Source organism: Podarcis melisellensis (genome assembly GCF_964234715.1).
Source record: "Podarcis melisellensis genome assembly, chromosome: 13".
Classification (NCBI taxonomy): domain Eukaryota; kingdom Metazoa; phylum Chordata; class Lepidosauria; order Squamata; family Lacertidae; genus Podarcis; species Podarcis melisellensis.
The window spans coordinates 10,567,439-10,591,430 of record NC_138545.1 but is presented as its reverse complement, the minus strand read 5'-3'; the positions used below and the strand labels follow the sequence as shown (position 1 = coordinate 10,591,430).

Here is a 23,992-nt window from a genome sequence, read left to right as displayed (position 1 = left end):
CCCTCTCTGACGAGGTGCAGCTGCTCATTATCGGAGGCTGCTCTCTATATTTCCCCAGCGTTTCCCCTTTCTCAGCCCCCAGTTCCCTGACAATGTGCCTGCTTCACTTTAATATATTGCCCCCAACACACTGAACAACTTTTGACCGGAAGGCTTAAAAACAAAACCTAACTATCCCAGCTTATCCTGTGGACGATCTTTGTGAGGGGATAACCAAGAAGTTGGAGTCTCAAGCAGCTGTTCTTTAAATAAACAATAAAGATTTATTTTTAAAAACAAGGTAGTATAATAAAAGTGGAGAAACATAGGTTACTTCAATAAGAATACGCTAGTTCACTTCAATTCGCTTTCAGAGGTTTCGGCTTTATAGTTTGGTTCCTTTCTAAGGTGGTACTTTCCTTCAGTTATACGCCCCTTTCAAAAATGCAGCTCCTGAGGTGCTTTCAGTAAAAGTCTTAAGGGCTCACCACCTCCCCACTTCCTTCACTGGGATTTGGGAGTCTCTTCTTTCCTCAGAAGAGTCTTTCCCCTCCAGATTAGTTTGAGACTAAGTAGACTCATCTCTTTCAGATCCTACTTCTCCTGTCTCACCCTCACTCTCCCAGGAAGAATTAGTCCTATTACTCCTGTAGGACAATACCCTCAGTCCTTCACTGTACACTCAGAGGGGATGTTTTATTCCAGAACCAACTCTCCCTCCTCCACAATCTTTATATTTCAACCTGACTCCTATCCTATCTCCCTACCTACCTCCCAACCTCCCACCTCAACTACCTCAACTCAGCTCCCCTCTTAACCACAGTCTAACTCCATCTCACTCAAAATCTGCTCCTTTAAAACTCTCCCTCCTGGAAACAAGGCCAATCAGAGGCTGCCGCTCTTTAACCATTTGCTGGTAGGAGAAAAAAAGTAAAAAGAAATAATTGGGGAACCAACTTTTCCGTCACAACAAACACAACATTTTACAAGGATTGGAAGAAACACCACGGACATAATAACTGCCACAGACAGGAAGAACAAGAATGTAGTTTGAGTGCCATATTTGTAGTTCTATGAATCATTTAATGTGTCAACATGAATAGAAGTTATTAATATTGCAGTTGTTGTATAAGGGATTATTATTTTGACCGGAATATAATAGAAATTAATAAGATTTTGGAATGCAGAAATAAAGGAAATCATCTAGCATGTGGGTGGGGGGGGAAACCTAATTTATATGATTCAGTATTTGAGTGCTTAGTATTAGTATTACAATTTGATATTGTTTTAAGTAATTGAAATTATTAAGTAATTGAAAATTATAACAGAAATAGACTTTAGAATCAACTTTACAAACAACACATCTGTATTCTCTGAAGCCATTTGGCTTACTTGAGATATTCGCTGCCGCCTCTCTTTCAAACTGGTTAGAAGTATAGTTCAGAAATAAAAGGTTTGTCCTATTAGTGTTAGTAATATCCAGTGTGTTTTCCTTCAAATATTGTTGCATATCTCTGCTACTTTTCTTTCTTAAAACTATTTTTTTTTAAAAAAGGGAAATGACTGTTTTAAACTTCTCCTTCTTCTATTCCTCAGCTGCCTTGTGGGTTAGAGATAAAGAATGTAGAGCCCTCAACAATTTCACATTGTTTTTTGTTTCTGGTACCCTGTGTTGTCTTAAAGATGAATTTGCAGATTCCATGAAGAAATTGATAAGAGGCTTTTTATTAACAATCATTCATACAGTGCATGTACAACGTTGATCAACTGAACTTAACCATTTCTAAATGAAAAGGCTGAGAGTTTTGCTATTAAGATTCCATTTGCTTTAAATATACAGTAATACATGACAGGGGGGATGGAGTGTTAGGGAGGGGTAGTAACTCTAGCGGGGAACAAGTCGTGCTCCTTCTGGGGTAGTTTGTCTACCTCAGATCCCCACCCGGCCCTCAGTTCTCACCTGTGGCTCCTAGAAGTTGTCAGCTTGCAACAGCAGCCACATACCACAAAACAGATTCAACTGACTGCCTAAACCAGGTGAGGGCAGCCAATGGGCCTCAAATCCTCAGTGTGTTAGGGAATTTCTCTGCATGCAAAGATAGGATGTAGAAGATGAGAGCAAAAGTGGGCCCAGTGCTTAAAAAGGTGGCTACTGTAGGTGCTGTCGAGGGAAATGAGGGGCATATGGGTCTCGTAAACCTTGGAAGGGAGCCCACCTAGGAGAAGGAAAATTTGAACCTAAACCTCCACTGCTTTACAGCATTACTCCTTTGTGAAAAAGGCTTTGGGTGTAGAACCTGAGGAAAAATCTGCACCCTTTGATTTGGGAAACTTTGGCAGACAAAAAAATTAAGAAGCAAATTCTACACATATCCAGAGTTAGGATGTGTAAAGTGATACAAGCCAGCAAGTCCCAACAGAACCAAAAATTCCACTGTAATTTATACCTTTCTTTGGGTTAGCTGCTCTCTGTTGTTCAGGTCAGGCCTCACCACAATAATGTAGCATTTAGGGGGAAAAATGCAAGCCAGTAACCCAGCACCAGAAGCAAAGATGGAGAAGATCTCCACAGCTACCATGTATTTTCCTCTGGTGCTCATGTAGGTTGGAATGAAGGAGAGCCAAACACTGCAGAAGACCAGCATGCTGAAGGTGATGAACTTGGCTTCATTGAAAGTGTCAGGCAATTTCCTGGCTAGAAAGGCCACAGTGAAGCTGATAGTGGCCAGGAATCCCATGTAGCCCAAAACACAATAGAACATGGAGACTGACCCTTCATTACAAAGAAATATGATTTCTTCAGGCATTGAGTGCATGTCCACATCTGGGAATGGGGGAGAGGTTGCCAGCCAGAGGACACAGATTCCTACTTGAACAACGGAACAGAAAAAGACAATGGAATAAGCCAGTTCTTTGCCTACCCATTTCCTCATATTGGATCCTGGTTTGGTAGCCATGAATGCCAAAACCACCAATATGGTTTTGGCTAAGATGCTGGAGAGGGCCACAGAGAAGACAATGCCAAAAACAGTTTGTCGGAGAAGGCAAGTCAGCATATTAGGTTTTCCAAGAAACAACAAAGAAGAGAGGAAACACAAGAGGAGGGAGATAAGGAGACCATAGGTGAGACTTCGGTTGTTGGCTTTGACTATGGCTGTATTGCGATACTTAATGAAGATGCCTAGCACTAAAATTGTGATGAGGGAGAATAAAAGTGCAGAGGAAGTTGAAACAATGGTCAGGGTTTCATCAAAGGCTAGGAAGTTTGGAATCTTAGGAATGCATAGATCCTGGCCGCTGTTTGGATACTGATCTGCTGGGCAACTGACACAAGTTTCCATGTCTGAAAATACACAAACAATGCATGACAATTTGAAGTAATCAAAAGTATTCTTAAGAATTTCCTCATCACTAGTCCATTTCGCATAGTGTTTTTTATGTCAGAATGTATAAGCCCAAATGCTTTTCTACTAGGCGTATCAAAAATAAAACTTGTGTATCAATTCTGGAATTTTCTACATGGGTGACATCTTTTTTTTACTGTCCCCCTGCTTTTTCTTAGAGCCACATAAAAAGTACAACAAAATAAATACATTACAACTGAAATCTTTGGATCTCGGAAAAGCGAGTTTGATAAGACTTTCACCCTATTGTCAAAAACCTAATTATTCGAGGAGAAAACACCACTTCTATTCCACCCTAATTTTGTAGAAGATGGAGGTAAAATATATTAAAGGTAAAGGGACCCCTGACCATTAGGAATTGCGGCACTCCTCTCGCTTTATTGGCTGAGGGACCCAGTGTACAGTTTCCGGGTTATGCTGCCAGCATGACTAAGCTACTTCTGGCGAACCGGAGCAGCGCACAGAAACGCCATTTACCTTCCCGCTGGAGTGGTACCTATTTATCTACTTGCACTTTGATGTGCTTTCAAACTGCTAGGTTGGCAGGAGCAGGGACCAAGCAGTGGCAGAACATCCAGTCGTGGGGATTTGACGTGTCAACCTTCTGATCTGCAAGTCCTAGGTGCTGTGGTTTAACCCACAGCACAACCCGTGTCCCCAGAATATATTAGCTTCCACTTAAAAAAGAAAACTTCAAGATTTTAAAGGTAAAAATATATTGATGTTATCTATAAACAATGAGAAGAACAAATCTGTTAATTTAAGCCTTCTCTCCTGCAGCAGTTTAATGTCAACTAAATTCCCAGGAGCCCAGAGGTTCTGCAGTATCTTAAGATGTCATCTCTAACCTTTCTCATTTGAAATCATTCCCTCTGCACATGGATCACAATCATAGCAGCAAAACTTCTCCCCCTCCTTCTTTTTCTTCCCGTAACCAGGATGGCACTTGGCATTACATACAGAAAGCGGTGGCACCTATGCAAAGAGATAGGAAGAGTATAATATTATGATATTGTTTTGGGGAATTTACCAAATATCCACTATCAGGTGATTTATTAGTAAATGGGAGGACTAATAGCGTGAGATTATCCGTAGGTACACTTATTCTTGAGGAAATCAGCCCTGAGTGCTCACTGAAAGGACAGGTCCTGAAGCTGAGACTCCAATACTTTGGCCACCTCATGAGAAGAGAAGATTCCCTGGAAGAGACCCTGATGTTGGGAAAGGTGGAGGGGAGAAGGGGACAACAGAGGACGAGATGGTTGAACAGTGTTCTCGAAGCTACCAGCATGAGTTTGACTAAACTGCAGGAGGCAGTGGAAGACAGAAGTGCCTGGCGTGCTCTGGTCCATGGGGTCATGAAGAGTCGGACACGACTAAACGACTAAACTACAACACACAAGTGTCACATACAGTAGGGTAAAAAGCTGCTGTTCTAAGCATCATACAAGCTTAAGAAGATGTCAGTATTCATGCCTGGACCATCCAACCTGTGTTTGACTCCATGAAAAGGCCAAGCCAGGGGTGAAATCACACCGAATTCTGTGTGATTTCACCCCTGGTTTGGCCTTTTGATGGAGTCACCACCTAACGGCATTTGCTTCAAGGAGTCCACATGGTGTTCCTTTGTGTGGCACAAGGAATTAAAGGTAAGCCATTATAGTGGTTCTGCTCCTACCTGCAGGGTCATTACAGGAAACTAGCAATAGGAAATCATTCCATGACTTTTGGGTAGTGGTTTCCTGTTAGGCAACATCCTGTCTCAGAGAGAAATGCTTTCGGGTTCTATGCCTTCCGTTTGAAGCAAGAGGTCTGGGAGCACTCGTCGATTCTAACTCATCACTAGTCTGAAGTGGTTTTAAGTGCTAGTGAATTTCAAAATGAATAATGTGTGAAGTGCTTTTGTTACATCCCATTTTGTGGATAATCAGAAATTCTCGGTTTTCAGGGACTGTGCCTTTATTTCCATACCTTAGTGAAGCGTCTGTGCCATTTGATTCTGTCTTCATTAATGGTGAGCTCTTTGCCCGGAGGGGCCTGAGGATCCAAGCTGCCCACTTTGACTCTGACATAGGAATTATTTGGGAAAGTGACCAAGTTGGTAATATCAAAGCCAGCTGCTAACTCTCCATATTCATTTAATGCAATTTCATCCCCAGCACTGTTGTTGAATGAGATTCTCTGCAGGAATGAGTGGAGCTAAGTGGAAAGAGAATCAAAGTTAAACACTTCAGTTCACAACGAAGAGCATCCATATTTTAGTTGCACATACAGGAGGAGTAGGAAATCATGAACCTGTGCCAATTCAACTTTCATCAGACTTGCATCAAGATATTATGGAGAGATGGGACCATAGACCTCCTTGCTTGAGACCAGCCTTTGTCAAGATCCAAGAAAGGGAAGGGATTTGAGAAATCATGTAAGAGAAGAGATGGGAGCTTATGTCCTCAAAGGATAGGAAAGCAACGTGAGAACATCGGACTGGACCTTTCCATAATTTATAGAGTGGATTTGAGCATGGTTGGATGTTAGATGCAGAGGAGTCGGAGGAAGCAGCTGCTGGGGAATCCGAAAGGGACACCCCAAGCAAGGGGGCTCAGAGGCAGGGGATTGGTGGTGGGATGACAAGGAGTTGTCAGTGGGCGAAGAGGGAGCCAACAGGGAGGAAGAGGTGTCAGAAACAGAAGAGGCAACAGGGTTAAGGGAGCAGGAAAATTTCAGCAGACTGAAATCCAGACTCAGAGGCAGAAGAGGAGAAGGGAGAAATGCAGGGTCTAGAGATCAAACAGTTGCCAGTGTCTTCTGGGGACCTACCAGTGAGGCCAGTAACCCCTGGTGATTGGCAGACAGGGAAAGATGAGGAGTTGGCAATGGGGCCTTCCAAGACGTGCTCAGGAAGTGGCTGCTCCCTGATGGGCTGCTCTTCTCTTTTCTCTTGGATATGAGGATCCCTGCAATAGCCAGTGCCTGGGGGTTGGGGTCCTGGTTGTGCTCCCTCAGAATAATGCTACCAGGGCCATGGGCCCCAGGCCCCCAATCTTACACCACTGGGTAACTGGACAGGTAAGAGAGACAGAGAGAATTGGGGAGGGATATGGGGAGAAAACGGAGGGTTTGCAGCGTGAAGGAGGTAGTTGTTTGTAGTCTGTTGCTTCTGAAAGTCTGTGTCATCTAAAGTCTGTTTAGTATCATTATAGGAAGTATTCTAATTCCCATCTTTCATACAATAAATTTACTTAAGGTTTATTTTTAATTTCTTAAGTTTTATTCTTTTATTTATTTACTGATGATTAAATGCCAACTCACATAATGTACCAATGCAGTGAATGCTTTGTAAGAGGGAACAATACCTGCCAAGGATTTGCATACCAAGGAGAGAGTTTTCCCTTAGCACCTCTTCTGTTGCGGATGGCTCCAGCCAAGTGCATGCTATTTAAGGCATGTGCCAAAGCATAGACAGCATTATAAACACTGTAGCTGTGGCCAGTCATGCTCATTTCAAAAAATGGTGCAGGGAGGCTCTCCAGCATCTCCTCTCCAGTACACATGGTTGCTGAGAGAGTGGAATTTGGAAGTGAACAACTGAATGCATCTTCCCAGAAATCTTGGATAAAACCATCTGTGTCTGTCCAATGAGGGTATACACTCTGAAGAAAGTCTTGAAAGTTGTGAATCTTCTTGGAGTGAATTGCAAAGGATATTGCACCATGGAGAATTCGTATATTAACATTAATTTTTTTTTGAAGGCTATATAATATGAAATCAATTTGGGTAGTTGTAATCCATACTTTTCCTACATGTGACTTCTTTTGAGGAAATAGTAGCTGAGTTAACTCCATTATGATTAAAGCACTTGACAACCATATACTAGATCTACTTTCTCCATATAGAAGAATTGCATTGGCTCTGCTGGTTGTGAAAGTTGGTAATAAAATCCTTGAGTCCTCCAGCGTTTCTAGTAAGTTAATGTTATAATGTATATTGGGTTTAACGCTTTCTGTGAATGCTGAACAGATTCCTTTCTTGAAAAGCATTGGCTCAATTGTCTGTAAGAAACGTTCCCCAGCTTCATTAGCTGGAGTGATGAGCCCAACCCATTTCCATCTGAAATGCAGAAGTAACTGGATAATTCCCTGATACTGAAGGTCTTCATTGGGGACCATGCGGTAAAAGGAAGGGAACTTGGTTCCATCATTTATGGCTGGTTCAAATGAACCATATGAAATCTGGAAAAAGCAAAAGCCAAACGTTTCCAAGTGGAAACAAGAACTCTTGATACTCCAATTTATTCAAATATAAACACGTGCACGCACACTAAAAATATTGAATATATATTGAATCTGTATGCCAAGTTTACCAAGTTTAGGGAGAGCACCAACCCCAGCTTATATAGGAAAACACAGATAACCTTGCTCCATGTTTTCTCTTGATATTTATTATGATTATGGCATCATCGCAGCTTCATTCTTGTACATATTGATTGTATCAGAAGGAGGGGCTGGGGGCAGCTGGGTGGAAAGCCTGGATCGTTTCTTGGCAACTCTCCAAAGTCGCCTCCAATTAGCAGCAAGCTTCCAGTTCTTAAGATGAAAAACTGGATTTAGGTTTTGGACATGATCTGAGCGAAGGGGAAGAAACTACTCTTCTAATTAATTCATCCACTGAGGTGCGAAAAAGGATTCGAACGGAAAAAGGATAAACATCTATGTTGACTTTGTATGTTGGAACTGAAAGGGGGGGTTGAGCCTCCTTTGTTATTATATTTCGTTTTGCTATGTTATGTGGCAAAATCCTCCTCTGAAAGAACCAACTGCCTGATTATTTATAGCAAGCGAGACTGGAGAGGTGGTTTATTTGGTGATATAATATGATTCTAATAGTCATTAACTGCGTGGAAATAACAATTATTCAAAGGTGGAAAACCAAGTTCAAAGTATTTGGCTGCAGATATATTTGGAAGAGAATAAAGAGTTTCCCAACTTTGATTTGGAGAATGACTGGAGAGATGCAAAAAAAAAACCTTGGGAAGTTTGCCTGGAATTAGAATCAGAATGATGCAGCTCCAATTAACTGAGCGGCCATGATCGAAAGTAGACCAGCTTGCAAAATTAAATGTGGAGCCTTTGGGGGATAGGTGCCTTTTAATATCTTACTTAATATTTGCATCCCCAGTTTTATATGGCAAAACCTTCTCTGGACAGGTTAACCATTTGAAGGACAGCTGGTCTTAAAAGCATTGGGCCTTGCTTTGATTTTATCTCGACTGACTTGGCTGCTGCCTGAGGTGAGAAGCTTTTTGGACTGGCTTGGCGGAAACATCACTTTGTGAAGAGACACCGTGAACATACAGAGGGAACTCGGGATGTAAATTCCACACAGAATATATTGTTTTGTTTTATCTTGCTTGTTCAGAGGCTGTGAAATGTAATAAATATTAACATCGGAATGATTTATGGGAACTATCGTGAAAATTATGAAAGCAGCAGAAGAATGAAATGATCAGAACCACCCCAGCCTGAGAACATGGGAAGATACCTCCAATTTTTTTTTATAATTTGGCCTAATATTTGGACTGTTTGATGGTTGAATAATATGTATAATTTGGAATATTTAATATGAATTTATTGGATTGTTAAAGTGGAAAATTTAATAAATATTATTTTTTTAAAAAAGAAGAATAGGGGAGCATTTATAATGGCTCATGTTAATATACTAAGTGGATGATTAAGCAAAATTCCAAGATGGAAGTGGAGTGATAGAAATTGTTGACCATGTACTTTTGATCTGTAAACTTTGTAATGAATGTAGGGAGCGGTTGTTTCTCTACCTACTAAGAACTCTCTCAGGAAGATTTCCTGGGAAATCCTGAAGATCTCCATTATATTGTATATTCTATTCTTCTCTGAGCACTATAAACCAAATCATATAAAATATCAGTAAATATAAAATACTGTACCAGCACTATTTAAAACAACTAAAACGAAATACTACGATGTAGCAGAATAGCACAATGCTGACACCACTATATAACGCTCTGAAATGACACATGACAAATGCCAGAAGAAAGAAAGAAAACACTTTTTCACTTAGCCTCTGAAAGTGAACTTTGGGAAAGGACTATGAAATCTACTCAGAGTCGCAAAGTGATTTCATGCTCTTTATTCAGCTCATAGTGGTGAGGAGGAATGAATGAAAGTCCCCTCAAAGTATCTGCTTTATATACATTATTTACACAATGGGCTGCACATGATTGGCTAATTCTGGAATTCTACTGTAAGCCAATCAGGTTGTGGATTCACTTCTATCTGGAGCATGATTGGGTGGTTCCTGCCAACCAATCATACTGCTGCATTGTTCTAAGACCAATCAGACTGCTGCATTCTGAATCCTATTGTTCTAGGACCAATCAGACTGCTGCCTTTTGGATCCTATTGTTCCAGGACCAATCAGACTGCTGCAGTTTGGATCCTATTCAACTCAGTACATAACAGACTATTTTGATTTTTAAGGGGAGGAACATTTTTAGTTAATGTGTTCTGAGTTATTCATACCTTTGAAGTCATCTGTCAATTTCATAAATTGAGTAGCTCACAGGAAGCCAGTGCAGTGCTTTCAGGATTGATATACATGAACCAGTCTAGGTGCCTCCTTTACAAACCTGGCAGCTTTACAGAAATCTTCTATTACATCTATTAAACACAAATTGCCCTTCTTACACACATTGTTGGATATGCATATTATGGCCCTTTTACTTTGTCTATTTCCCCACTCCATATTTATGAATCAGTAGATTCCTAATGCAAGGAAAGCGTGAAATCTCTGTTTTTCAAGATCCATATTCTACCTGTGGAATCTTGAAAAGACTTAAGACGTTTGCCATGCACCAGGAGGTATCAGAGCTGAGTCCCCCAATGACTCCTATGACATTTTTCTGGATGCCACACCTGTAGTTGGGAACAAAGTGATGTGATTTAAAGAGCAGATCCAGAGTGTTTCGGTAGGTCATCTTTGAATCATAATAGCTATCATAGATGTGGAAGCCGAAAGAGACATTGGGCAACATCCTTGGATTCTCATTGATCTCATCAACAGCAAAGACCAAAGCCAGGATTTGCTGGTAGAACTTTGTCAACACCCTGCAAATGAAGTGAGATTTTGTTTAATGGGAAAATTAAACAGTGCACAGAACCTAGATAGGAGAGATTCACCTGCCTCCTTATAAGGAGAGGATGAAGCCAGCTCCAAACGATAAAAAATCTGCCTTCTATTCTGAATTAGGAGATAAATTGATGGAATGGATGGATCAAAAAATGATTTTAATGGGTGACTTTAATGGGGTGGTGTCTCCAAATTTAGATAAGTTAACAAAAAAACAAGAGAAGAAGGAAGGTAAATTACCGCGATCCTTTTTTGACATGGTAAATAATCTGGGATTAATTGATGCATGGAGACTCAAAAACCCCACTATAAAACAATATACTTTCTTCTCAAACCCAAATCAGAGTTGGGGGCGAATAGATAGCATTTGGATCTCGAAGGAATTAACTCAGAATTTAATTAAATCAGAAATTTTCCCAAGAACTATATCTGACCATAATGCGGTTTACATTGAGCTGAAAGGCAAGGATATCAAAACAACTAGATGGATAATGAACGAATTTCTATTTAATGATCAGAAGATCGTAAATAAGGCAATAGAGACAATAGAAGATTACTTCAAATGGAATTTAAACGGGGAAACTGCTATAGAGACGGTGTGGGACGCAGGAAAGGCAGTTATGAGGGGCTTTTTAATACAGAAAAATAGTCAAGTAAGAAAAGAAAAAGAGTCAAAGAAGGAACAGATCCTAACACAGAATATGGAAAATGAAAGAAAATTAACCATTAACCCCAGTGAGGAGATTGCAAAGCAGAATATAAAGATATTACAAGCTAAACTTTCTACAATAATTGACCAAGAGGTAGAATGGAAAATTAAAATGATGAATCAGAGGACATTTGAATCTGCAAACAAGATAGGCAAATATTTGGCGTGGCAAATAAGAGAAAGAAGAAAACAAAACACGATTAGTAAGATAAGGGAAGGAGAAAGGATTGTGGAAGAGCCAAAAGAAATAAGGAAGATATTTCAAAAATATTATAAGGACTTATATAAAAGAGGAAAGGAAACAAAACAAGAAATAGAGCACTTTTTGCAAGAACATCATTTAAAACAAATCCCAAAAGAAGAAAAAGAGATACTAGACCAGAAAATTACTCAAGAAGAGATAAAGAAGGCTATTGAAAAGATGAAAAATGGGAAAGTGCCAGGTCCAGATGGCCTCTCGGCCAAATATTATAAAACACTAAGTAATCAAATATCCCCAGTGTTAGGAGAAGTGATGAACAATATATTAAAGGAAGGAAGGATCCCGAATACCTGGAAGGAAGCATATATTACTTTGATTCCCAAAAAAGATGACGATACCTTGGAAGTGAAAAACTATAGGCCAATTTCACTACTAAATAATGATTATAAGCTATTTGCAGATATAATGGCAGAAGACTAAAAAAGGTTCTGAACAACAGAATACATAAAGATCAAACGGGCTTCCTCCCAGGGAGACAACTAAGGGACAATGTAAGGAACTTGATAGACATTATTGAATATTTGGATATGAGCATAGATAGTCAAGCGGCCTTGGTATTCATAGATGCTGAAAAAGCGTTCGATAACATCTCGTGGGATTTCTTGAAGAAAAGTTTGGAAATGATGGGAATGCGAGAGAAATTTAGAAAAGGCATAGAAGCTATATACAAGGAACAGAAGGCAAAATTGGTAATAAACAACACCACAACAGAATATTTTAGTATATATAAAGGAACCAGACAGGGCTGCCCCCTGTCCCCTCTATTGTTTATAACAGTATTAGAAATACTAAACGAGAGACTGAGGGGGGCAACAGAAGTCACAGGAGTCAAGGTAGGAAAGAGGGAATATAAAATCAAGGCCTTTGCAGATGACATCGTACTAACCTTAGAAGACCCAAAAAATAGCGTAAAAGAAGCTTTACAAAAAATTGACGAATTTGGAGCCGTGGCAGGACTTAAGGTAAATAAAAACAAAACCAAAATGTTAGTTAAAAATTTAACAAAGGAAGAAATGATAGATCTAGAAAGAAGGACCAAAATTGCGGTAGCTAAGAAAGTGAAATATCTTGGGATTTGGGTAACAGCTAAGAACATAAATTTATACAAGGATAATTACGATGCCACCTGGAGGAGTATAAAGAAAGACATGGAAATTTGGGGGAGGATGAAACTCTCCTTTTTGGGGAGGATAGCTGTTGTTAAAATGAACATTCTGCCCAGAATGTTATTTTTATTCCAAACCATCCCCATACTTAAAGGCCTAAAACAATGTAAAGAGTGGCAGAGAGCCTTGGCAAAGTATATTTGGCAGGGGAAAAGGCCACGGATAAAAATGAAAATTTTGATAGACAAAAAAGAAAGAGGGGGTTTTTCTCTCCCGGACCTAAGTTTATACTATGAAGCGGCTTGTATACTTTGGTTAAAAGATTGGATAAAACTGGAGAATAGAGAGCTACCGGACCTGGAAGGCTTTAATAATTGGTACGGATGGCATTCGTACCTTTGGTATGGGAAAGTGAAAGTCCACAAGACCATATTTTTAGGGGACCATTATACCAAGCATGGGAAAGGAACAAAAACCTCCTTGAAAGAAAGACCCCATGGTGGATTTCACCAATAGAGGTTTTAACGGTCAAGAAAATAAATATGGAGGAGATAAACGCCACCTATGAAGAAATGTTAAGAAAAACAGACCAAGGGCCCAAACTTAGACCTTATGAAGAAATAAAAAATTTATTCACTGGTTGGCTGCAATACCACCAGGTGAATGATTTGTTAAAAGAGGATAAGAGGAAGGTGGGTTTTGATGATAAAAAATCAAAATTTAATATAGAAGTAATAGAAGGCAAAAACAAAACCCTGTCCAGAATCTATGATATACTATTAGAGTGGTACACAAAGGATGAGGAGGTGAAGGAGGCAATGATTAAATGGGCAATTGACTTTGGTTATAATATTGATTTCGAAAGGTGGATGGAAGTCTGGAATTGTAACATAAAGTTTACAGCATGTATGGCACTGAGAGAAAATATCTGGAAGATGCTATATAGATGGTACCACACCCCCGTGAAATTGGCCAAAATGTATAGATTAAAGGACAAGAAATGCTGGAAATGTGGCGAGGTGGAGGGTGAATCAATTTATAATGAACTTAAAAAAATATTTAAGTATACTTTTCCCAAAAGGCCTGAAGCCTTCTTGTTGGGAATGATGGATAAAGAAATTAAAAAGGAAGATAGGACGATATTCCTCTACGCCACCACAGCAGCGAGAATTATGTTGGCACAATATTGGAAAGTGGAAACTATCCCCAACATAAAGGATTGGCAGATTAGAATGGTAAACTATGCTGAGCTTGACAAATTAACAGGTAAAATAAGAGATCAGGATGAACAGAAATTTCTGAAAAATTGGAGCAAATTTTGGAAATATATTGGAATAAATGTTTAAAGTGAACTGACGGGGTTAGAACAATACGACCAGCGAGTGAATTTAAGATTATAGATTGAAAATCAAATACGTAATGGAAGGAGATATTTGATACTTATCAAAAGGATGGAAGGAAGTTCAGATTGTGTGTTTTTCTTTTTTCGGATGTGTTTTTTTTCTCTCTTTTTTGTAATTTTTTTTTTTTGTATTTTCTTATATGTCTGTTTTTGTGTATAACTTCAATAAAAATGTATTTTTTTTTTTTTAAAGGAGAGATTCACCTGCCTCCCTATAAGGAGAGGATGAAGCCAGCAAAGTTTATGTAAGAATACTGTGTAATTTTAAAAGCTGTTGCATATTTCTTCATCTCTTCAGCAACCCGTGTTTGTTTTTGCCACCTTGAAAATTTAGGTATCATCAAAAACTTCAGTACCATACTACTTTGCTATATACTTTTCCTATTTTTTCATGCCATCTCTTTTCTCTTTCTCCTACTTTCTTTTCTATCTCTCTTTACACAATTAGACTCAAAAAAGCTTATTGTTCATCAACAATATGCACATAGCTTTTATGTACAGATTTCTAATAAAATCTCTCCACACATCAAAAAATAAAGTTCTATAGCAATCAATCAAAGTTATTTTCTGTCAGATATTGCACATAAGGAATAATTAAAATAATATTAATTAACAGTTACTTACATTGGGGCATCAATGAAGTCCTGGGAAGGGTGTTTCTTGAAGGATAATTTGGGGTGTATGTAACAGATATGAGATGCCATTGCACCAATGACCAGGTCACCTGGCTCATACCACTCGTGTGGAACATGAACAGGATTATTTGTTGCGCATTGAGCGCTTTGTCCTTGGGACACTATATCGGGGAGCAGCAGAAGCAGCAGGAGGAACATCCTGATGGCAAATACCCTTGTGTGCATGGACTCCCCTGCGTCTCTCGACAGTATTATTCCTCTCCTCCACCTGATCTGAATAAGACAAATTGGGTGGCAGCCGACTCTGTCAATTTGGCACTTTAAAGGACATGTATCCACCTTATTGTTAGCTTGAACATTGTCACAACAGAATGCCTTGGATTCCAAATAAGATGCAGTGGTTTGATATGAAAGAGGGAAACTGATAACTGATAAGTAACATAGCCCTGCCTAGTTGTCTATGGCGCACAGAGGAGCTTATAATCATTTCAGGCTTGCTTGTTGATTCTTTTTTTCCACTGTGACACCTGGAGGTTCAGTCAGGTGGATTGATTATTGTAATTTGAGTAATGATAGGGGAGAGAATCAGTTGTGCAGTGTTTTTAGATTCTATGGTGCATCAGCCGTAGGGGAACTGCCAAAATATTACTATTATTATTTTTTAAATATATATTTTTATTGATTTACCAATATTGTTCCAATAGCGACCTCATTATAACAATAACAATTTTATCTAATTAATGCAATTATGAATGCCAATTATTCAAATGTCAATTATATGATTTAATTAAATGTTTCCCCTTGCATGCTAAATTTGATGGCTTCATTCTTCATTTTAACAGGGAGAAATGTAAAGTATTGCACTTGGGCAAAAAAAATGAGAGGCACAAATACAAGATGGGTGACACCTGGCTTGAGAGCAGTACATGTGAAAAGGATCTAGGAGTCTTGGTTGACCACAGACTTGACATGAGCCAACAGTGTGACGCGGCAGCTAAAAAAGCCAATGCAATTCTGGGCTGCATCAATAGGAGTATAGCATCTAGATCAAGGGAAGTAACAGTGCCACTGTATTCTGCTCTGGTCAGACCTCACCTGGAGTACTGTGTCCAGTTCTGGGCACCACAGTTCAAGAAGGACACTGACAAACTGGAATGTGTCCAGAGGAGGGCAACCAAAATGGTCAAAGGCCTGGAAACGATGCCTTATGAGGAACGACTAAGGGAGCTGGGCATGTTTAGCCTGGAGAAGAGGAGGTTAAAGGGTGATATGATAGCCATGTTCAAATATATAAAAGGATGTCACATAGAGGAGGGAGAAAGGTTGTTTTCTGCTGCTCCAGAGAAGCGGACACAGAGCAATGGATCTAAACTACAAGAAAGAAGATTCCACCTAAACATTAGGAAGAACTTCCTGACAGTAAGAGCTGTTTGACAGTGGAATTTGCTGCCAAGGAGTGTGGTGGAGTCTCCTTCTTTGGAGGTCTTTAAGCAGAGGCTTGACAACCATATGTCAGGAGTGCTCTGATGGTGTTTCCTGCTTGGCAGGGGGTTGGACTCGATGTCCCTTGTGGTCTCTTCCAACTCTATGATTCTATGAATCGATGATTCTTCATTATTTCTGTGTTCCACTATGTTAATAATTTCCATTGCATTCCATGCACATATAATAATCTCTTATATAACGGCTACAGTCTTGTGATTTCTATTTGTATTAGGTAATTTATAAACTTTCAAGTGAGGAACTTTAAGTGTAGTCCTTATTCTTTCCTGCGTGTGACAATTTCCCCTCATGATGTTTTCTCATCCATATATGATGCTGTATCCTTCATTCCTGCAACTGTTGATGGTTCCCATCATGCCCTGGGAGAAGGGTTATCCCACATTTCCCAAAAGTCACTGCATCGCTTTGTCCTGTGATTCGGCTTCACCATTTTTTCCAGGCTAGGGGGAACGGTCTGAATCCAGACTGCAGATACTGAATCCAAAAGGATTTATTACTGCAGCTAGTAGACAGGAAGGCGGATCTGCCAATGTAATTATATTTGTAACATCACAAAATCATAGGCAAGGAATGAACCTACAATGTCAGCAGGATGTCTAGAGTTGAGCTGGCCCCATCCTTTCCCCGCTTCCTAATTTGTTAGTACTGTGGTATCCATCACTCTCCCACCTATGTAACACTGATCAGACATAGTTTGCCATCATATTAACTGAATGGTGGCAGCAATTCTGAATAGAATCCTTGCCTTATCAAGAAGTGGGGACACTGGATTATAGCATCAATAGACCAATGGGATATTGGATCCACACAAAGCATGATGGAGAACAGCAACAACTTGGAAAAGATGGATGCACAAACTTGGCACCTCAGTTACCACTCAAGCCCATGTGTCCACTCTCTCTTAAATATATTGCCCCCACCTCACCGAACAACCTTTGACCTGAAGGCTTAAAAACAAAACCTCACTATACCAGGGGGCTCTTTGTGAGGCGGATAACCAAGAAGTTGGAGTCTCGGGGGGCCGCTAGGGGCGCATTGGAAGATGGCCAGCAATGCCATCTCTCCGGCTCACACAAGGAAATTAAGAGGCTGATATGGGAGTATGCAGCCTCCCTTGTTACCCCAGGGAATGGGGGGACACTGCCTTTGCCTGTGGTGCCAATATATCACCCCCGAGTTCGAAAGATGCCGGGGGTGAGGGCACTAGGCGCACAGCCCTTGTGTGGGTCCTCGGCTCTCCCGGACGCTGTCTCCGATAGCGCACCTGGTTGCAGCAGTTCAAAATAAACAATTAGAGAGCAGCAAATGCACATGTTTCGAGTGAAGAATGGGAGTTGAGACTGCTATGTGAAGTGACCTCTGTGAAGTCGAGCGACGGGCTGAATTCAACAGGAAAATATATCAAGAAGACACATCAAAGGGTCGGTATGTTGGAACGGGACGGAATGGGGGGAGGAAACTTTTCTTTTTTTATCTTATGTGATTACCTAACAACCCCCCCCCCCAAGAAGAATCGTTGCAACTACTGATTATAAGCGGGATGATTAAGAACTGTGTGGAAATGAATTATTTATCAAAGACATGGTTTGTGGAATATCTGGAAAGGAATGAAAGGCCTTTGGAATGACGCAGTTATAAAAAGAGACTCGCTAGGAAGCAGGCCTGGTTGCAGGATTTACGATCGAGGGGGAGGAGACCATGGCTTTGTTATCATATTGGACTGTGAGTTTGGCCTGGCAGAACTCCCTAAGAAGATTGAAGAGAGAGTGACAGGCCTGCGAGGATTAATGGGCGGACTTTAAGAATGTTTTGTATGGAATGATGAAATGGCGTCTGTCTATTAGAATATGGCTCTTGGAGGAATGGAAAATCTACACAGGACTATAACAATGTTTGTTTTTAACCCGCTTGTGGAGACTATCAGAGGTCACAAAGAAAGGATTAGATGATAACAAGAAGATGAGGAAAACAATAAAGAAAAGATTGGACAGAACTGTGAATACTATTTGGACAGAACTGTGTATATTAAAGCAGCAGCAATAGAGATGTTTGGATCCCTTTCTGAGCTCGAAGCATGGGTACCCCAACAAAAATTTGGCTCTGTAATTTGGAATTAATGTGATTTGATTGGTTTGTTAATAAAAATTATATTAAAAAGAAGAAGAAGAAGTTGGAGTCTCGAGCAGGTGTTCTTTAAATAAACAATATAGATTTATTTTTAGAACAAGGAAGTATAATACAAGTGGAGAAACTTAGGTTACTTCAATAAGAATACACTCGTTCACTTCAATTCGCTTTACAGTTTGGTTCCTTTCTAAGGTGGTACTTTCCTTCAGTTACCCACCCCTTTAACAAATGCAGCTCCTGAGGTACTTTCAGCAATAGTCTTAAGGGCTCACCCCCTTCCTTCACTGGGATTTGGGAGACCTTCTTTCCTCAGAAGAGTCTCTCCCCTCCAGATTAGTTTGAGACCCTAGCAGACTCATCTCTTTCAGCTCCTCCTTCTCCTGTCTCACCCTCAGTCTCCCAGAAAGATTTGGTCCTTTTACTCCTGCAGGACAATACACTCAGTCCTTCACGGTACACTCAGAGTGGATGTTTTATTCCAGAACCAACTCTCCCTCCTCCACACTCCTATCCTATCTCCCTAAATCACAATCTCTCCAGCCTCCCTCCTCAACCACCTCAACTCAACTCCGCTCTTATCCACACTCTAACTCCATCTCCCTCAAAGTGTGTTCCTTTTAAACTCTCCCTCCTGGAACCACAGCCAATCAGAGGCTGCTGTTCTTTAAGCATTTGCTGGCAGGAGAAAAAAGTAAAAAGAAATACTTGTGGAACCAACTTTTCCGTCACAATAGGCACAACATTTTACAAGGATTGGAAGAGACACCACAGACAGAATAACTGCCACACACTGGAAGAACAAGGATATAGTTTGAGTGCCTCATTTGTAGTTCTATAAATAATTTAATGTGTTAACACAAATAGAAGTTATTAATATTGCAGTTGTATAAGGGATTATTATTTTGACTGGAATATAATAGAAATTAATAAGATTTTGGAATGCAGAAATAAAGGAAATCATCTAGCAATGGGGGGGCACCTAAATGATCTGATTCGGTATTTAAGTGATTAGTATTAGTATTACAATTTGGTATTGTTTTAATGAGGCTATTATTGAATGGTAATTTAAAATTAATAAAAATTATTATAACAGAAATAGCATAACTAGACTTTAGAATCAACTTTAGAAACAACACATCTGTATTCTCTGAATCCATTTGGCTTATTTGAGATATTCTCTGCCACCACTCTTTCTAACAGGTTAGAAGTATAATTCAGAAAAAAGGCTTGTCCTATTAGTGTTAGTAATATCCAGTGTGTTTTCCTCCAGATATGGTTGCATATCTCTGCTACTTTTCTTTGTTAAAACTATTTTTAAAAAAACAAGGGAAATGGCTGTTTTAAACTTCTCCTTCTTCTGTCCTCAGCTGCCTTGTGTGTTAGAGATAAGGAATGTAGAGCCCTTAACTATTTCACAATGTTTTTTGTTTCTGGTACCCTGTGTTGTCTTCAAGATGAATTTGCAGATTACACGAAGTAATTGATAAGAGACTTTTTATTAACAATCATTCATACAGTACATGTACAACATTGAACCACTGAAATTAACCGTTTCTAAATGCAAAGGCTGAGAGTTTTGCTATTAAGATTCCGTTTGCTTTAAATATACATTAATACATGACAGGAGTGTATGGAGTGTTAGGAAGGGGTAGTAACTCTAGCGGGGAGCAAGTCGTGCTCCTTCTAGGGTAGTTTGTCTACCTCAGATCCCCACCCTGCACTCAGTTCTCACCTGTGGCTCCTAGAAATTGTCAGCTTGCAACAGCAGCCACATACCACAAAACAGATTCAACTGACTGCCTAAATTAAGTGAGGGCAGACAATGGACCTCAAATCTTCAGTGAGTTGGGGAATTTCTCTGCATGCAAAGACAGGATATAGCAGATGAGAACAAAAGTGGGCCCAATGCTTAAAAAGGTGGCTACTGAAGGTGCTGTAGAGGTAAATGAGGGGCAGATGGGTCTTGTAAACCTAAGAAGGGAGCCCACCTAGGAGAAGAAAACTTTGAACCTAAACCTCCATTGCTTTACAGCATTACTCATTTGTGAAAAAGGCTTTGGGTGTAGAACCTGAGGAAAAATCTGTACCCATTGCCTTAGGAAAATCTTTGGCAGACAAAAAAAGTTAAGAAGCAAACTCTACACTTATCCAGAGCAGGGACCCAGAAAGTGATACCAGTTAGGAAGCCCATGTATTCTCAGACCCAACAGAACCACAAATTCCACTGTCATTTATACCTTTCTTTGGGTTAGCTGCTCTCTGTTGTTCAGGTCTGGCCTCAGCACAATAATGTAGCATTTAGGGGAAAAAATGCAAGCCAGCAACCCAGCACCAGAAGCAAAGATGGAGAAGATCTCCACAGCCACCATGTATTTTCCTCTGGTGCTCAGGTAGGTTGGAATGAAGGAGAGCCAAACACTGCAGAAGACCAGCATGCTGAAGGTGATGAACTTGGCTTCGTTGAAAGTGTCAGGCAACTTCCTGGCTAGGAAGGCCACCGTGAAGCTTATAGTGGCCAGGAAGCCCATGTAGCCCAAAACACAATAGAACATGGAGACTGACCCTTCATTACAAAGAAATATGATTTCTTCAGGCATTGAGTGCATGTCCACATCTGGGAATGGGGGAGAGGTTGCCAGCCAGAGGACACAGATTCCTACTTGGACAATGGAGCAGGAAAAGACAATGGAATAAGCCAGTTCTTTGCCTACCCATTTCCTCATATTGGATCCTGGTTTAGTAGCCATGAATGCCAAAACCACCAGTATGGTTTTGGCTAAGATGCTGGAGAGGGCCACAGAGAAGACAATGCCAAAAGCAGTTTGTCGGAGAAGGCAAGTCAGCATATTAGGTTTTCCGATAAACAACAAAGAAGAGAGGAAACACAAGAGGAGGGAGATAAGGAGACCATAGGTGAGGCTTCGGTTGTTGGCTTTGACTATGGTTGTGTTGCGATGCTTAATGAAGACGCCGAGCACCAAAACTGTGATCAGAGAGAATAGAAGTGCAGAGGAAATTGAAACAATGGCCAAGTATTCATCAAAGGCTAGGAAGTTTGGAATCTTAGGAATGCATAGATCCTGGCCGCTGTTTGGATACTGATCTGCTGGGCAACTGACACATGTTTCCATGTCTGAAAATACACAAACAAAGCATGACAATTTGAAGCAACCAAAGTATTCTTAAGAATTTCACATCACTAGTCCATTTAGCATAGTGTTTTCTATGTCAGAATGTATGAGCTTCAAGACCAAATGCTTTTGTACTAGGTTTATAAAAAATAAAACTTGTGTATCAATTCTGGAATTTTCTACATGGGTGACATCTGTTTTTACTGTCCCCCTGCTTTTTCTTAGAGCCACATAAACAGTACAACAAAATGAGAAATAAATTACATCTGAAATCTTTGGATCTCAGAAAAGCGAGTTTGATAAGACTTTCACCCTATTGTCAAACAACCTAATTCTTAGAGGAGAAAACACCACTTCTATTCCACCCTAATTTTGAAGAAGTTGGAAGTAAAATATATTAGCTTCCACTTAAAAAAGAAAACTTCAAGATGTTTTAAAGATTAAAATATATTGATGTTATCTATAAACAATGAGAAGAACACATCTGTTAATTTAAGCCTTCTCTCCTGCAGCAGTTTAATGTCAACAAAATTTCCAGGAGCCCAGAGGTTCTGCATTATCTTAAGATGTCATCTCTTACCTTTCTCATTTGAAATCATTCCTTCTGGACATGGATCACAATCATAGCAGCAAAACTTCTTCCCCTCCTTCTTTTTCTTCCCGTAGCCAGGATGGCAGTTGGCATTACATAGAGAAAGCGGTGGCACCTATGCAAAGAGACAGGAAAAGTTTAATATTAAGATATTGATTTGGGGAATTTTTCAATTATCCAATATCAGGTGATTGAACAGGAGTTCACATGGTGTTCCTTTTGTGGTGGCTCAAGGAATTTAAGGTAACCCATTATAGTAGTTCTGCTCCCACCTGCAGGGTCACTACAAGCAAATTATCCTATGACTTTTGGGTTGTGGTGTCCTGTTAGGCCCCATTCTGCCTCCTATGGTATTTATCATCTATATGAAACTTTTAGGAATATTATTATTATTATTATTATTATTATTATTAGAATAATAAGATCTGGCACATGGCATCATCTGTATGCTGATGATATGCAGTTCTACCTTTCCATTTAATTAGAATGAAAGGAGGGACCGAAGTTATTTGACAGGTGTCTGGAGTGAGTCATGGATCTGATGGGGGATGAATCCTTATCACAGAGAAGTGCTTTGGGTGGGTGGTTCCTACACCTGCCTTGTTCTGTGAGGGGTTGCATTCCCTTTGAAGCAAGAGATCTGGGAGCCCTCCCTGATTCTTACTCATCACTAGAGTCTGAAGTATTTTTTGGTGCTAGCTAGTAGTCCTCCACCCACCTTAGACATATTCACCAGCTACAACCACTCCTAGGTGTATATATCCTGAACTTGCTTCATACAAAATGAAGAAAATTATGATGTTCATTCTCAACCCAAATACTGATACAGCCAGTTTAGTGTTTAATCTAATTCCACTAACTGAAGAACTGCTTCATGGATTTCATAAACAAGAATGCTGTATGATGCTGGACTCCCTGATAGCCATTGCTCCTTCTTAGTGGGAGATGTCTTCTACACATGTACACTACTCATTTTGATATTGTGGCTCATTTGTACTGATAGACCTTACAGCGTTTATTAAAGGACAATATTTTCTCCTGGATGGCTTATTGACATGCAATAAACAAAAAGGGAATGTCAGTATCACATGTAATGTAATACTATGTACAAAGAAAAGTGCCAATAGCAAAATTGAAGGCCAACAAGCACAGCCTCAGTGGCTGAAGGTGCAAACATACAGGAAAAGTCATTCTTTCAAAAAGAGAATCTCTCCATTAAAGCACTATCCATCTAGCTATGGAAACTATATATGAAAAATTAAGCTATATTAAATAATAAATTTCAAAATTATTAATGCATGAAATGCTTTTGTTACATCCGATTCTGTGGAAAACCAGGGACTGTGCCATTTTTTTTCCATACCTGAGTGAAGGCTCTGTGCCATTTGATTTGGTCCTCCTTAATGGTGAGCTCTTTGCCAGGAGGGGCCTGAGGATCCAGCCTTCCCACTTGGACTCTGATGTATGATCTATTGGGGAAAGTGACCAAGTTTGTAATATCAAGGCCAGCTGCTAACTCTCCATATTCATTTAATGTAATTTCATCGCCAGCACTGTTGTTGAATGAGATTCTCTGCAGGAATGAGTGGAGCTAAGAGGAAGAGCATAAAAAGGTCTATAAAACATTTGAATAGTCTGATTAAGATTGTTGAATAGCTTTCCTAGACGGAATGAATTCCTTTTCCTCTAGAAGTTGAACACTTCAGTCCACAATGGAGAGGAGGAGGGAGAAAAGCAGGGTCAAGAGACAGTGATACACTGTTGCTAGCCTCTTCTACCAGTGAGTATAGGTTTGGCTTCAGGGTACCAGAAACCCCTGGCAGTGGGTAGACAGGGAAAGATGGGGTCTTCCAGGACATGCCCAAGCAGTGGCAGCCCCCCAAATGAGGATACAGTGCATGCTGTGGGGGAAGCCAGTGCCTGGTGCGGGGGTTCTGTTTGTGCTCCCTCAGAATTGTGTAAACTGGGGCACGGGCCCCTGGCC

At 40.1% G+C, this 23,992-nt stretch overlaps 1 protein-coding gene across 1 annotated transcript; it reads right to left on the bottom strand.

The window, feature by feature from the left end:
- Window positions 1-2,241: 2,241 nt before the first annotated feature.
- Window positions 2,242-14,853, bottom strand: LOC309356009 (vomeronasal type-2 receptor 26-like; the record flags this gene model as incomplete). The annotated part of the gene is made up of 8 exons (XM_081887184.1): window positions 2,242-2,310; window positions 2,427-3,322; window positions 4,340-4,358; window positions 5,355-5,582; window positions 7,172-7,609; window positions 8,652-8,798; window positions 10,228-10,519; window positions 14,645-14,853. The coding sequence occupies 8 exons, from the start codon at window positions 14,851-14,853 to the stop codon at window positions 2,242-2,244; spliced, it is 2,298 nt and encodes a 765-aa protein (XP_081743310.1).
- Window positions 14,854-23,992: the final 9,139 nt, after the last annotated feature.